Genomic DNA, 13,979 nt, shown 5'->3' with positions numbered 1-13,979 from the left:
CCCAGTGGGAACTGGCGGTGGGGGCCGGTGGGGTGGGGGTGCATTGCTGTAACACTGCTAGTGTACCACTCTGTTTCCACTGTCTTCCTGCCCGCTGGCAATTTAATTGCAGTTTTCAAAGTCAGCCAAGGCACCTGACAAAAATCTCAAATATATGGAAATAGAGCCCCCTAATGCAATTAAGCAATTTTAATATGAAATTGCAGAAATCCTACCCAGCACTCAACACACCAGTAACAACCTAGTGGAGCAGACTTCTCAGAGCCACTGAAGAAATACTTGTAGGTTCATTCCTCCTCATCTCAGTCCTAAATGGCCTTCCCCTTATTCTGAGACTGTGTCCCCTGGTTCTGGACTCCCCAGCCAGGGGAAACACACTACCTGCATCTACCCCATTGAGCCCTCTAAGGATTTTGCATGTTTGAATGAGATCACCTCTCATTCTTCTAAACTTCAGAGAATAAAGGCCCAGCCTATTTAATCTTTCCCGTAGGACAATGCCTCCAACCCAAGAATTAGTTTGGCGAACCTTTGTTGCACTGCCTCTATGGCATGTATATCTTTCCTTAGGTAAGGAGACAATGAGGTCTAGCTGGTGCCAACGACGTGATCTTGGGTGCCTCCATGAAACCTGGTGACAGGGTTTAGTGTGAAAGAACGAGTTGGTGATGCAGAGGTTATGATAGGTACACAACTCAAGCAGTCTCTGCCCGTTCTCATTCATCCTTCCAACGCCATAGCGCCCAAGGCAGGAGGGCCATGAGTCATGGTCGGCCCCAACCCTGGCATTAAAGTCCCCCAGCAGGAATAGGTGTTCGGTGTTGGGGATGCTGCTAATGATGTTATGGAGTTGTTCATAGAACTGGTCTTTAGCTTAGTGTGAAACAGGGCTGTGTTCTCGCACCCACACTTTTTGGGATTTTCTTCTCCCTGCTGCTTTCACATGCGTTCAAATCCTCTGAAGAAGGAATTTTCCTCCACACAAGATCAGGGGGCAGGTTGTTCAACCTTGCCCGTCTAAGAGCGAAGTCCAAAGTACGGAAAGTCCTCATCAGAGAACTCCTCTTTGCTGACGATGCTGCTTTAACATCTCACACTGAAGAATGCCTGCAGAGTCTCATCGACAGGTTTGCGTCTGCCTGCAATGAATTTGGCCTAACCATCAGCCTCAAGAAAACGAACATCATGGGGCAGGATGTCAGAAATGCTCCATCCATCAATATTGGCGACCACGCTCTGGAAGTGGTTCAAGAGTTCACCTACCTAGGCTCAACTATCACCAGTAACCTGTCTCTAGATGCAGAAATCAACAAGCGCATGGGTAAGGCTTCCACTGCTATGTTCAGACTGGCCAAGAGAGTGTGGGAAAATGGCGCACTGACACGGAACACAAAAGTCCGAGTGTATCAGGCCTGTGTCCTCAGTACCTTGCTCTACGGCAGCGAGGCCTGGACAACGTATGCCAGCCAAGAGCGACGTCTCAATTCATTCCATCTTCGCTGCCTTCGGAGAATACTTGGCATCAGGTGGCAGGACTATATCTCCAACACAGAAGTCCTTGAAGCGGCCAACATCCCCAGCTTATACACACTACTGAGTCAGCGGCGCTTGAGATGGCTTGGCCATGTGAGCCGCATGGAAGATGGCAGGATCCCCAAAGACACATTGTACAGCGAGCTCGCCACTGGTATCAGACCCACCGGCCGTCCATGTCTCCGTTATAAAGACGTCTGCAAACGCGACATGAAATCGTGTGACATTGATCACAAGTCGTGGGAGTCAGTTGCCAGCATTCGCCAGAGCTGGCGGGCAGCCATAAAGACAGGGCTAAATTGTGGCGAGTCGAAGAGACTTAGTAGTTGGCAGGAAAAAAGACAGAGGCGCAAGGGGAGAGCCAACTGTGCAACAGCCCCAACAAACAAATTTCTCTGCAGCACCTGTGGAAGAGCCTGTCACTCCAGAATTGGCCTTTATAGCCACTCCAGGCGCTGCTTCACAAACCACTGACCACCTCCAGGCGCGTATCCATTGTCTCTCGAGATAAGGAGGCCCAAAAGAAGGTAAGGAGACCAAAACTGCACACAAATACCCTAGGTCTCACCAAGGCTCTATATAATCACAGTCAGACATCTTTACTCCTATACTCAGATCCTCTTGTAACGAAGGCCAACATACCAGTTGCCTTCTTAACTGCTTGCTGTGCCTGCATGTTAGCTTTCAGTGACTCATGAACAAGTACACCCAAGTCCCTTTGAAGTTCAACACTTCCCAGCCTCTCACCATTTAAGAAATATTCTGTATTTCTGTTTTTTCTACCAAAGTGGAAAGCCTCACATTTCTCCACATTGTATTCCATCTGCCAAATTTTTGCCCACTCAGCCTCTCCAAATCTCCATGAAGTGTCTTTGCATCCTCCTCATAACTCACTCTTCCACCTAGTTTTGTGTCATCTGCAAACTTATAAATATTACATTTAATCTTCACATTCAAATCATTGATATAGTTTGTGAATAGCTGGGGCCCAAGCACAGATCCTTGTAGTACCCAACTAGTCACAGCCTGCCAATCCAAATATGACCCTACTCTCTGTTTTCCATCCGTTAACCAGTTCTCAATCTAAGCCAGTATATTCTCCCAATCCCACGTGCTCTAATTTTGTTTACTAACCTCTTGTGTGGGACCTTAGCAAAAGTTTTCTGAAAGTCTAAATATACCACATCCACTGGTTCCCCCTTGTCTATTCTGCTAGTTACATCCTCAGAAAAACTCCAATAGGTTTGTTGAGCATGACTTCCCGTTCATAAATCCATGTTGACTCTGCCCAATCCTACCATTATTTTCTAAGTGTCCTGTTATCACATCCTTTCTTATAGATTCTAGCATTTTCCCTACCACTGATGTTTGGCTAATAGGAAGAAATAATGGAAGCTTGTCAGAAAGGCATGGTGATAATCATGGAGGATTTTAATCTACATACAGACTAGAAAAATCAGATGGACAATGGGAGCCTAGATGAGGAGTTCATAGAATGTTTTCGGGAGAGTTGCTTAGAACAGCACATTCTGGAGCCAACCAGAGAGCAGGCTATAGTAGACCTAGTATTGTGCAATGAGATAGGATTAATTAATGACCTCATAGGTGAAGGTGTCCCTAGGTAGCAGCGATCATAATATGATTGAATTTTACATTCAGTTTGAGGGAGAGAAGAATGCATCCAAGACTAGTATTTTAAGCTTAATTAAGGGCAATTATGAGTGCATGAAAGCAGAGCGAGCTAAAGTGAACTGGCAAATCAGGTTAAGGGATAGGTCAGTAGAGATGCAGTGGCAGACATTTAAGGGGATATTTCAGAATTCACAGAATAGGTACATTCGAACGAGAAAGAAAAATTCCAAGGGGGAGGACCATCCATCCGCGGTTAACTAAAAAAGTTAAAGATAGCATAAAATTTAAAGAAAAAGCATATCATTGTGCAAAGATGGGTGGCAGGTCAGAAGACTGGACAGAAAATTAAAAAAACAGCAAAGAATGACTAAAGGTTTGATCAGGAGGGAAAATTAGAGCACTAGAAATATAAAAAGTGAGTAAGAGTTGTTATAGATATTTGAAAAAAGTTAACAAAGTAAGCATTGGTCCTATAGAAAGTTGGGTGGCACAGTGGTTAGCACCGCAGCCTCACAGCTCCAGCGACCCGGGTTCGATTCTGGGTACTGCCTGTGCGGGGTTTGCAAGTTCTCCCTGTGACCGCGTGGGTTTTCGCCGGGTGCTCAGGTTTCCTCGCACAGCCAAAGACTTGCAGGTTGGTAGGTAAATTGGCCATTATAAATTGCCCCTAGTATAGGTAGCTGGTAGGGGAATTGAGGGAAGGTGGGCATGTGAGAGGGCAATGGGATTAATGTAGGATCAGTATAAATGGGTGGTTGATGGCCGGCACAGACTCGGTGGGCCAAAGGGCCTGTTTCAGTGCTGTATCTCTAAATAAATAAATAAATAAATAAATAAATAAAGTGAGTCTGGGAAATTAATAAGGGAAAATAAGGAGATGGCAGATGAATTGAACCAGTAGTTTGCATCAGTCTTCACTATAGAGGATACATGTAACATCCCAGAAATAGCTGTAAATCAGGAAATGAAAGGGAGGAAGAAACGCAAGAAAATTACAATCACCAGGGATGTGGTACTGAACAAATTGTTGGAGCTGCGGGCTGACAAGTCCCCGGGTCCTGATGGACTTCATCCTAGGGTGTTAAAAGAAGTGGTGAGTGAGATAGTTAATGCGTTAGTTTTAATTTTCCAAAATTCGCTAAATTCGGGGAAGGTTCCATTAGATTAGAAAACAGCCAATGCAACTCCTTTATTCAAAAAGGGAGGGAGACAGATAGCAGGAAACTACAGGCCAGTTACCTTAACATCTGTCATAGGGAAAATGTTAGAAGCTATTATTAAAGACGTTATAGCAGAGCAGTTAGAAAAATTCAAGGTAATCAGGCAGAGTCAACATGGTTTTGTGAAAGGGAAATCATGGTTAACCAATTTATTGGGGTTCTTTGAAGAAGGAACATGTGCTGTGGATAAAGGAGAACCAGTGGATGTACTGTACTTAGATTTCCAGAAGGCTTTTGAAAGGTTATTGCGGAAAGTAGGATGGGGAAGGAAACTGCAGGGGATGGGCACAATCGAAATGTGGAATTGAATGCAAAAGTAGGGAGGTTATGCTTCAGTTATACAGGGCATTAGTGAGACCACATCTGGAGTGCTGTGGATAGTATTGGTCTCCTTATTTAAGGAAGGATGTAAATGCATTGGAAGCAGTTCAGAAAAGATTTACTTGACTAATACCTGGAATGGACAGGTGGTCTTATGAGGAAAGGATGGACAGGCTGGGCTTGTATCTGCTGGAGTTTAGATGAGTAAGAGGGGATTTGATTGAAGCATACAAGATCCTGAGGGGTCTTGACAGGGTGGATGTGGAAAGGATGTTTCCCCTTGTCGGAAGATCTAGAACTAGGGGTTACTGTTTAAAAATAAGGGGTCGCCCATTTCAGACAGAGATGAAGAGAAATCTTTTCTCTCAGTGGGTCGTCTGTCTTTGGAACTCTGTTCCTCAAAAGGCAGTGGAAGCAGAGTCTTTGAATATTTTTAAGGCAGAGGTAAATAAATTCTTGATAAGCAAGGGGGTGATGAAAGGTTATCGGGGGAGGTGGGAATGTAGAATCGAAGTTACAATCAGATCAGGCATGACCTTACTGAATGGCGGAGCAGGCGCGACAGGCTGAGTGGCCTACTCTTGCTCCAAATTCCTATGTTCGTTTGTATGTTCTATAGTTCGCTGTTTCCTCTCCCCTTCTTTCTTAAGTAGTGGGGTTACAGTTGCCACCTTCCAACCTGCAGGAACCAATCCAGAATTTTGAAAGCTGACCACCAATGCATCGAGTATCTCTACAGCCACCTCTTTCAACATTCTAGGATGTAGACCATCAGGTCCAGGGGATTTATCTACTTTCTCCATTACTATTTTTTAACTAATATTAATATCTTGCAGTTCCTCATTTACACTAGTCTCTTGATTCTCCATTATTTCTGGGAGATTTTTTAGTATTTTCCTCCATGGAGACAGACACAAAGTATTTGTTTAGTTTCTCTGCCATTTCATTATTCCCCACTATAAATTCTCCTGACTCCACTGTTAATGGACCCACATTTGTCTTTGCTAATCTTTTCCTTTTTACATACCTATGGAAGCTTTTAGTCATTTTTATGTTTCTCACTAGTTTACTGTCATATTCTGTTTTCCCTTTCTTAATCTTTTTCTTGGTCTTCCTTTGCAGAATTCTGAAATGCTCCCAATCCTCAGGCTTACCATTTTTTAGCAACTTTATTCGCCTCTTCATTTGCTCTAATACAATTCTTGATTTCGTTTGTTAACCACAGTTAGCCACTTCTCTTGCTGGGTTTTTGTGCAATAAAGGAATGCATTTTTGTTGTAAACTATGTATTAGTTCTTGAAATGTTAGCCATTGCCTGTTTATCATCATACCTTTTAACAGTTTCCCAATCCACAATAGCCAATTTGTCCCTCATACCTTCATAGTTTCCTTTGCTTAGATTTAAGACCCTAGTTTCTGATTAAACTACATCACTTTCAAACTTAATGTAAAATTCTATCATATTGTGGTCACTCTATCCACTTAGTCTGAATGTTATTATTACAAGTGTCACTTAAATGAAAGAACAGTTGGAGGATGAGGAGTAGCAGCAACAACAGAACCCTCAGAAACCAGCAAAAGCAGCAGCTGGCTCTATCAGAAGACAGCAAGTGAGGGGGGCTTATCATAGGAGGTCATACCCAGCACACACCGTGGACAGACCATGAATCACTTTCTTGGATATATCTAAAGAGCAGTTCACCAGAAGGCTGCACTTCTCCAATCAGGCTGTGGTTGATCTCTACAGCCTCCTGCAACAGGACCTACTGCCTACTGGACCAGGCCAAGGAAGGCCCATTGGAAATTCCGTGGAAAAAGCGGACAAGCTGTGAACTATCTGTCCTCACAAACTATGGAAGAGCTGCAGTTGCCTTCTGAATCTTACCATTCGAGATTGTGCCTCAGCTCTAACATCCAGGTAATTTTATTACAATTAGTGGCTGCCTTTTGTACTATTTACAGAATTCACTGTAGCAACTTAATAAGGTTACTTTGACAATATCACCCTCCTCGGAGACCTTTACCACCGAGAAGGACAAAAACAGCAATGTTGTGAGAGAATTAAGACTTCCTAGTTCCCCTCCAAGTCACACACCATCCTTACTTGGACATATATCACTGCTATTCATTTATCGTCTTTGAGTCAATATCTAGAATTACCTACTAGCTCTGTCTGGGAGTGCCATCGCTACATTGACAACAGCATTTGAAGAAAAAGGCCCACCACCACCTACTCAGTGCAGTTAGGGATTGTCAATAAATGCAGTTTTATCACATCACCCAAATCCCAAGAACAAGTAACTATAATTACACCTGAACATCTGTGAGCACCATAACATGTACTACATGTATCCTGTTTCAGTGAAAGTAGGCAGAATGGTTTCAATGTGCATCATTGTGCATTAGTTTAGGTAGAAGTCTATTGGTTCTTGTTCTTACACTGGAGCTCAGACAATGGGGTGAATTTTCAACTTGCCATCCAAGCATAAAGCTGGCTTTATGAATTGGATATCCATTATAAAAAACACTTGATTTTAATTTTTATTGATTTCACTTGAAAGAAAAACAATTCCTATGATGGACAGCCATAGTACACCAGTTTTACACCTGGGTGGCAAGTTGAAAATCTCCCCCAATTTTACTCTGGTGGATTGCCTTATTTGTGGGCTGATAATGGAAACAATGTGGTCAAATCTGAGTGTAATTTAACAATTTGACATACAAAATAATTTGTACTATAGACCAGCTGCATTTTCACAGCCAAGGCTGTGAAGTTGATGCAAAGATTATACTATACTATAGGCATGATTCATGAATGGGATCTTAGATCCTTCAGTTAATGTATAACAAAAGGCACTTTTTTTTTTTAAGTCTTGAGAATGAAGCAATTTTCACCATTTCTTTCTTAGGACATTGAAAATGTACAGCTGCTGTTACACATTACCTAAGAAATGTTAAGGAATCAGCATATCTTCGTTTTGAAAACCTCCCCCCTCCCACTCAAGCAACCTCTGCTGCAATCACTGAAGGAATGCTGTCAAATTAGTTTTTGCTTTTTAATATTTTGAATATAAATATTAGTACATCCATGGGCTTTACTTTAAGAAAATAAGGCACCCACTCTTAGACTTCTTCAGCGAAGCCTATGCGCATCCATTTCTGAGTAAAATAGGGTGGAATTTTATGTGCTTCCCCGCGGTGGATTTGGAGGTGGGGACAGCATAATATCAGGTGGGATGGTGGCAGGTGGGGTGAAAACTGGTTGACGCTACCATCATGCCTCCGCCAAAATTTAGTCCGAGGCGGGAAGGCCTGTGAACGGCCTTTCCACCCCACCGCCAATTGAGGCCCTTAGCTGGGCAATTACCCCCCAATTAAGGGCCTCATCCCACCGTAGCCGTAATTACCCATTCAGCGGGCTGCCCTGTTACCACACAAGAAGCACAGTAGGAAAAACCATGTGAGCTGCTTCCCAGCTCCGGAGGCATGGTGGTGGTGTCCTTGTTCAAAGGCCTTCATCCCCCACTCCACGGGGCCCTTCCCATCTTGACCTAACTTAAGCCGGGTGCCAGCGCCGCTCCTCAGTATCTGGTCGCTGCAGCTACAGCGGCAACTACTACAGCTATGCAGAGCAGGGATGTCCAGCGACAGGATCCTAAATCCTATGGATGGCCCACTGCTGTCCACTTAAGTGCCTGATTGGCATTAAATTCAGCAGGGCTGCTGGAAAAGAGGCGATGTGGGAATCCCGGTGTCAGTTACCCCCTAACATCGAGATCCTCCCTTTTGAAAGTCACTAATAAATCTGCTTCAAACATCCTTTCAGGCATCCTTCCAGATCATAACAACTCACCACATAAAAATCTGGGGCAAGGTAATCTCATTTCAGTTTGTGTCAATTTATGAAGCTCTATTGACAATGTGTGGCTGTTTCAGAGGGAAGTTACATTACAAATTTACCCTGCAGCATGTGCAACTCATCTGACAATTCTTTCATTGTCTCAAATGGCCAAAATACAATGATATCCTTTATACTACATTTCCCCAATGCATCCGCCCCCAATCTGTAGTGCTTGTAATTGATGTATGAAGGAAATAATTGAAAGAAAATAGGTTATTAGGAATAGTTTGATTATTTTTAAGTTTTATGGGACATGGTTACCTTTAACTGAGCACTGGCATCATCCACTTTGTAATGTTTCAAATAAGAGACAGCCTGTTTCCAAAAAAATATTCTAGTCAGTACTGTGCAAGCTTGTTTTATTTATTCGTTCATTCTGGAGATGTGGCCATCGCTGGCCAGGCCAGCATTTATTGCCCATCCCTAATTGCCCTTGAGAAGGTGATGGTGAGCTGCCTTCTTGAACCGCAGCAATCCTTGAGGTGTTGGTACACCCACAGTGCTGTTAGGAAGGGAGTTCCAGGATTTTAACCCAGGGACAGTAAAGGAACGACTATATAGTTCCAAGTCAGCATGGTGAGTGGCTTGGAGGGAAACTTGCAGGTGGTGGTGTTCCCATGCATCTGCTGTCATTGTCCTTCTATGTGGTAGAGGTCGCGGGTGTGGAAGGTGCTGTCGAAGGAGCCTTGGTGAGTTGCTGCAGTGCATCTTGTAAATGGTACACACTGCTGCCACTGTACATTGGTGGTGAAGGAAGTGAATGTTTAAGGTGGTTGTTGCGCTACAACGAACTTTTCGGCAGCTATTTAGTTTTCAAATGTACACTTAAAAATTTGTCGAAGACACTACCAGCCATACAAAATCATTCTCCCTCACATTCAGTACAGAGACTTGTCAAGATTGGTGAAATGTTGGAAGTGAGATTTACCATCAAAATGAACAAGACTACTTAAAAATGCAGAGTTAGTCATCTTTAAAATGAGTGACAGTTGATACTTTACACCACATTTGTGTAATCTGTGTTGCAAGGAAACATTTGAACAAACTGATTACCACTCAGCTCAAGTAATCTAAACAATTCCACACTGCAGGGCAGTTTTCAGAAACTGAACTGATGTTTCTTGTACAGGGGGATTTATATGCAATCCCAACCCCCTCCTCACCAAAATATAAAATGCATAAATAAATGTTAAAGCAGCATTGCTGCTTATAAGGAGTCCTAGGTGTGCTGTTTCAAAGACACAGCTTCATACCATTCTGTTAACCACAGGGATACTTTGTACTCGACATCTGCCACAGGGTAAACTGCTGGAGCATGTCACAATTTTTATGGAACTGTTTTTTAATCAAACTTTTAAAATAGTTGATAGTTTTAAAATAGCATATGCCATTACTTCACACATCACCAGTCATGCATGCATTCACAAACACATTACAACAGTGCCTCTTTCACCATGTAAACGTGATAAATTATTTAACTTCCCAAAGACAAGCAATGTTACAGTAAATTGAAATGTTGAAAGGGTATGGTAGGTCAGGAAAGTTAGTATAGTGGTTATGTTACTGGACTGATCGTTCACAAACATGAGCTCAAATCACACCATGGCAGCTGGGAAATTTAAATCAAGTAATTCTAGATTTAATTAATTAACTTAACAAATGATTACTGGGGGGAAAAGGTAGCCTTAGTAATAATGATCATGAAATTATCAAATTGTCGTAAAGACCTATCTGGTTCACTAAAGTCCTTTAGGGAAGGAAATCTGCTGTCCTTACCTGGTCTGGCCTACAAGTGACTGTGGACCCACAGCAATGTGGTTCACTCCTAACTGCCCTCTGAAATGGCCTAGCAAGCCACTCTGTTGCATTAAACCGCTAAGAAAAAGTCAAATAAGAATTATACCGGACGGAGCACCTGACGCCAATCTAGACACTGGATATAACAAAGCCACACCAAGCTCAGACAACCCTGTAAAGTCTTCCTTACTAACCTCTGGGGACTTATACCAAAATTGGAACAGCCGTCCCACAGACTAGTCAAGCAACAATCTGACAGTCATACTCACAGACTCATACCTTTCAGCCAATGTCCCAGACTCTTCCACTACCATCCCTGCCAATGTCATGTCCCAGCAGGACAGACCCACCAGAGGTAGTGACACATTGGTATACAGTCAGGGGGGTGTGGTCCTGGGAGTCCTCAGCAAGTCTCATGGCATCAGGTCAAACATGGGCAAGGAAATCTCCTACTGATTATCTCATACTGCCCTCCCTCAGCTGATGAATCAGTGCTCCTCCATGTTGAACAGCACTTGGAAGAAGCACTGAAGGTAGCAAGGGCATAGACTGTACTCTGGGTGGGGGACCTCAATGCCCACCTTTAAGAATGGTGGAGTAGCACCACTACTAACCGAGCTGGCAAAGTCCCAAAGCTGGGCCTGCGCCAGGTGGTGAGAGCTAACACAAGGGAATAACCTACTTAACTTCATCCTTCCCAATCTACCTGTCACATATGCATCTGTCCAAGACAGTATTGATAGGAATGATACCACACAGTCCTTATGGAGACACAGTCCTATTTTCATACTGAGGATACCCTCCATCATGTTGTGTGGTAATACCACTGTGCTAAATGAGATAGAATCAGAACAGATCCAGCAGCTCAAAACTGGACATCTATGAGGCGCTGTGGTCCATTAGCAGCAGCAGAATTGTATTCATTCACAATTTGTAACCTCATGCCCAGCATTTCCTTCACTAGATCATTACCATCAAGCCAGGAGACTAACCCTCATTCAATGAAGAGTGCAAAAGAGCATGACAGGAGCAGTACCACGCATACCTAAAAATTGGGTGCCAACCTATTGAAGCTACAGCACAGAACTACGTGCATGCTAAACAGAAGAAGTAGCATGCTATAAATGAGCTAAATAATCAACTTGATCAGATCAAAGCTCTGCAGTCCTGCATGTCCAGTCATGAATTAAACAACTAACAGGGGAAGGAGGCGCCATGAAATCCCCATGCTCAATGATGAGTGGAGCCCAGATTATCAGTGCAAAAGACAAGGCTGAAGATTTTCAACCATCTTCTGCCAGAAGTGCCAAGTGGATGATTCATCTTGGTCTCCTCCCGAGGTCCCCAGCACCACAGATTCCAGTCTTCAGCCAATTTGATTCACTCCAAGTCATATCAAGAAATGACTGAAAGCACTGGACACAACAAAAGTTAAGGGTCCTGACAACATTCCAGTTGTAGTGAAGACTTGTGCTCCAGAACTACCCACACCCCTAACCAAGCTGTTCCAGTACAGCTACAATACTGGCATCTGCCTGACAAAGTGAAAAACTGCCCAGACCTGTCCTGTCTACAAACAACTGTGCAAATCCAATCCAGCCAATTACCACCCCATTAGTCCACGCTTAATCATCAGGAAGTGACGGAATGTGTTATCAATCGTACTACCAAGCAGGACGTACTCACCAGTAATCTGCTTACCGATGCTCACCAGGGCCACTCGGCTCCAAACCTCATTCCAGTCTCAGTGGTAATACAGACAAAAGAGCTGAATTCCAGAGGTAAGTGATTGCCCTTGACATCAAGACCGCATTGACTGAGCGTGGCAACAAAGACTCCTAATAAAACTGAAGTCCATGGGAGTCAGGGGGAAAGCTCTCTGACTGGCCGGAATCATACCTAGCACAAAGGAAGATGGTTGTGGATGTTGGAGGCCAATCAATTCAGTCCCAGGACATTGCTGCAGTAATTCCTCAGGGTAGTGTCCGAGGCCCAGCCATCTTCAGCTACTTCATCAGTGATTTTCCCTCCACCATAAGGCCAGAAGAGGGATGTTCACAGATGCACAGTGTTCATTACCATTTGCAAATCCTCAGATAATGATGCAGTCGATGCTTGCACACAGCAAGGCCTGGACAACATTCAGGTTTGGACTGATAAGTGGCAAGCAGCAATTGCATCAAACAAGGCAATGACCATCTCCAACAAGGGAGAATCTACCTTCTCCCCTTGAATTTCAACTGTATTACCATTGCTGAATTCCCCACTCTCAACATCCTGGGGTCACCATTGACCAGAAACTTAACTGGACCAGCCATATAAATACTGTGGCTACAAGAGCAGGTCAGAGACTGGGAATTCTGTGGCAGGTAGTTCACCTCCTGACTCCCCAAAACTGTCCACCATCTACGAGGCACAAGTCAAGAGCGTAATGGAATACTCCCCCCTTGCCTGGATGAGTCCAGCTCCAACAACACTCAAGAAGCTCGACACCATCCAGGACAAAGCAGCCCACTTGACTGGCACCCCATCCACCACCATAAAAATTCCCTCCCTCCACCACCAGCACACTGCTGTTGCACTGCAGCAACTTGCCAAGTTTCCTTCGAGAGAACGTTCCAAACCCACGACCTCTACCAGCGAGAAGAACAAGGGCAAAAGTTGCATTGGTAACACGAACACCTGCAAATTCACCTCCAAGTCACACATCATCCTGACTTGGAAATATATTGATGTTCCTTCACTGTTGGGTCAAAATTCTGAAACACTCTACCAACCAACACTTTGGGAATACCTACACCACACAGACTGCAGTAGTTGAAGAAAACAGTTCACCACCACCTTCACAATTAGGGATGGACAATAAATGCTGGCCTTGTCAGTGATGCCCACATCCCATGAACGGAGAAATTTTTTTTTTAAAGGAAATCTTGAAACTGGAAGCTGCCAGGTGAAACGTATATGCAAAGTACTTAAACTCCTTTATTTACAATCATCTCCACCTTCAAAAAAAGACTGCAGATTCGCACTTTGAAGGCACTATTGATGACACAATGACAGACTAAAGATTTAGAAACAGTCAGTTGGAATCAACAGCTACTACATACTCATCCTGTTCCAGCTGCTGGTTTGTCAGGACATTTGTGCCGCTTGGTGCGTAATTCCATGTCTCTTCTTTGATTGCGATGTAGTAAGTTCGAGTTATTGAGTTTGCGACCTCGGACAGACTGAAGAGTAAGAGAATAAGAACCGGTCCCATTCTGTCACGTACTTCATTCCCTAAGTGCTCTTAGCCTTTCCAAAACCAGAGCAAATGTTCAAATAATTATCAAACTGAACCCCTCCTCTTTCTTCACGTCAGTGCATCATGTGGCTGATTGGAAATAGGAGCTGAGGCTGCAATTTTTAGAAGCTGCCAGCCAATCCTTGACTCTGTAGACATGCGAAACGTATTAGGCTGCGTTGGCTGAACTGTGATTTCATTTCAGTGTGATCACAACTTCCTGTTTGACAATTTTGTAACAGTCTTTATTTCAAATGTGATTCATTTTATTTTTGGATAAAAAAGTACGCAA

General features: G+C 43.6%; 1 protein-coding gene across 1 annotated transcript in view; it reads right to left on the bottom strand.

The window, feature by feature from the left end:
• LOC137371427 (ferroxidase HEPHL1-like) overlaps nucleotides 1–13,757 on the bottom strand; it is a 118,185-nt gene extending 104,428 nt beyond the window's left edge. Inside the window, exon 1 of the mRNA XM_068034009.1 lies at nucleotides 13,512–13,757. Coding sequence (XP_067890110.1) covers nucleotides 13,512–13,663 — 152 coding nt within the window. The 5' untranslated portion in view covers nucleotides 13,664–13,757. The remainder of the gene's footprint in view (nucleotides 1–13,511) is intronic.
• Between the last annotated feature and the right edge of the window lie 222 nt (nucleotides 13,758–13,979).

The sequence above is a fragment of the Heterodontus francisci genome, chromosome 6 (genome assembly GCF_036365525.1).
Source record: "Heterodontus francisci isolate sHetFra1 chromosome 6, sHetFra1.hap1, whole genome shotgun sequence".
NCBI classification, from domain to species: Eukaryota; Metazoa; Chordata; class Chondrichthyes; order Heterodontiformes; family Heterodontidae; genus Heterodontus; species Heterodontus francisci.
This window is presented reverse-complemented; position numbering and strand designations above follow the sequence as displayed.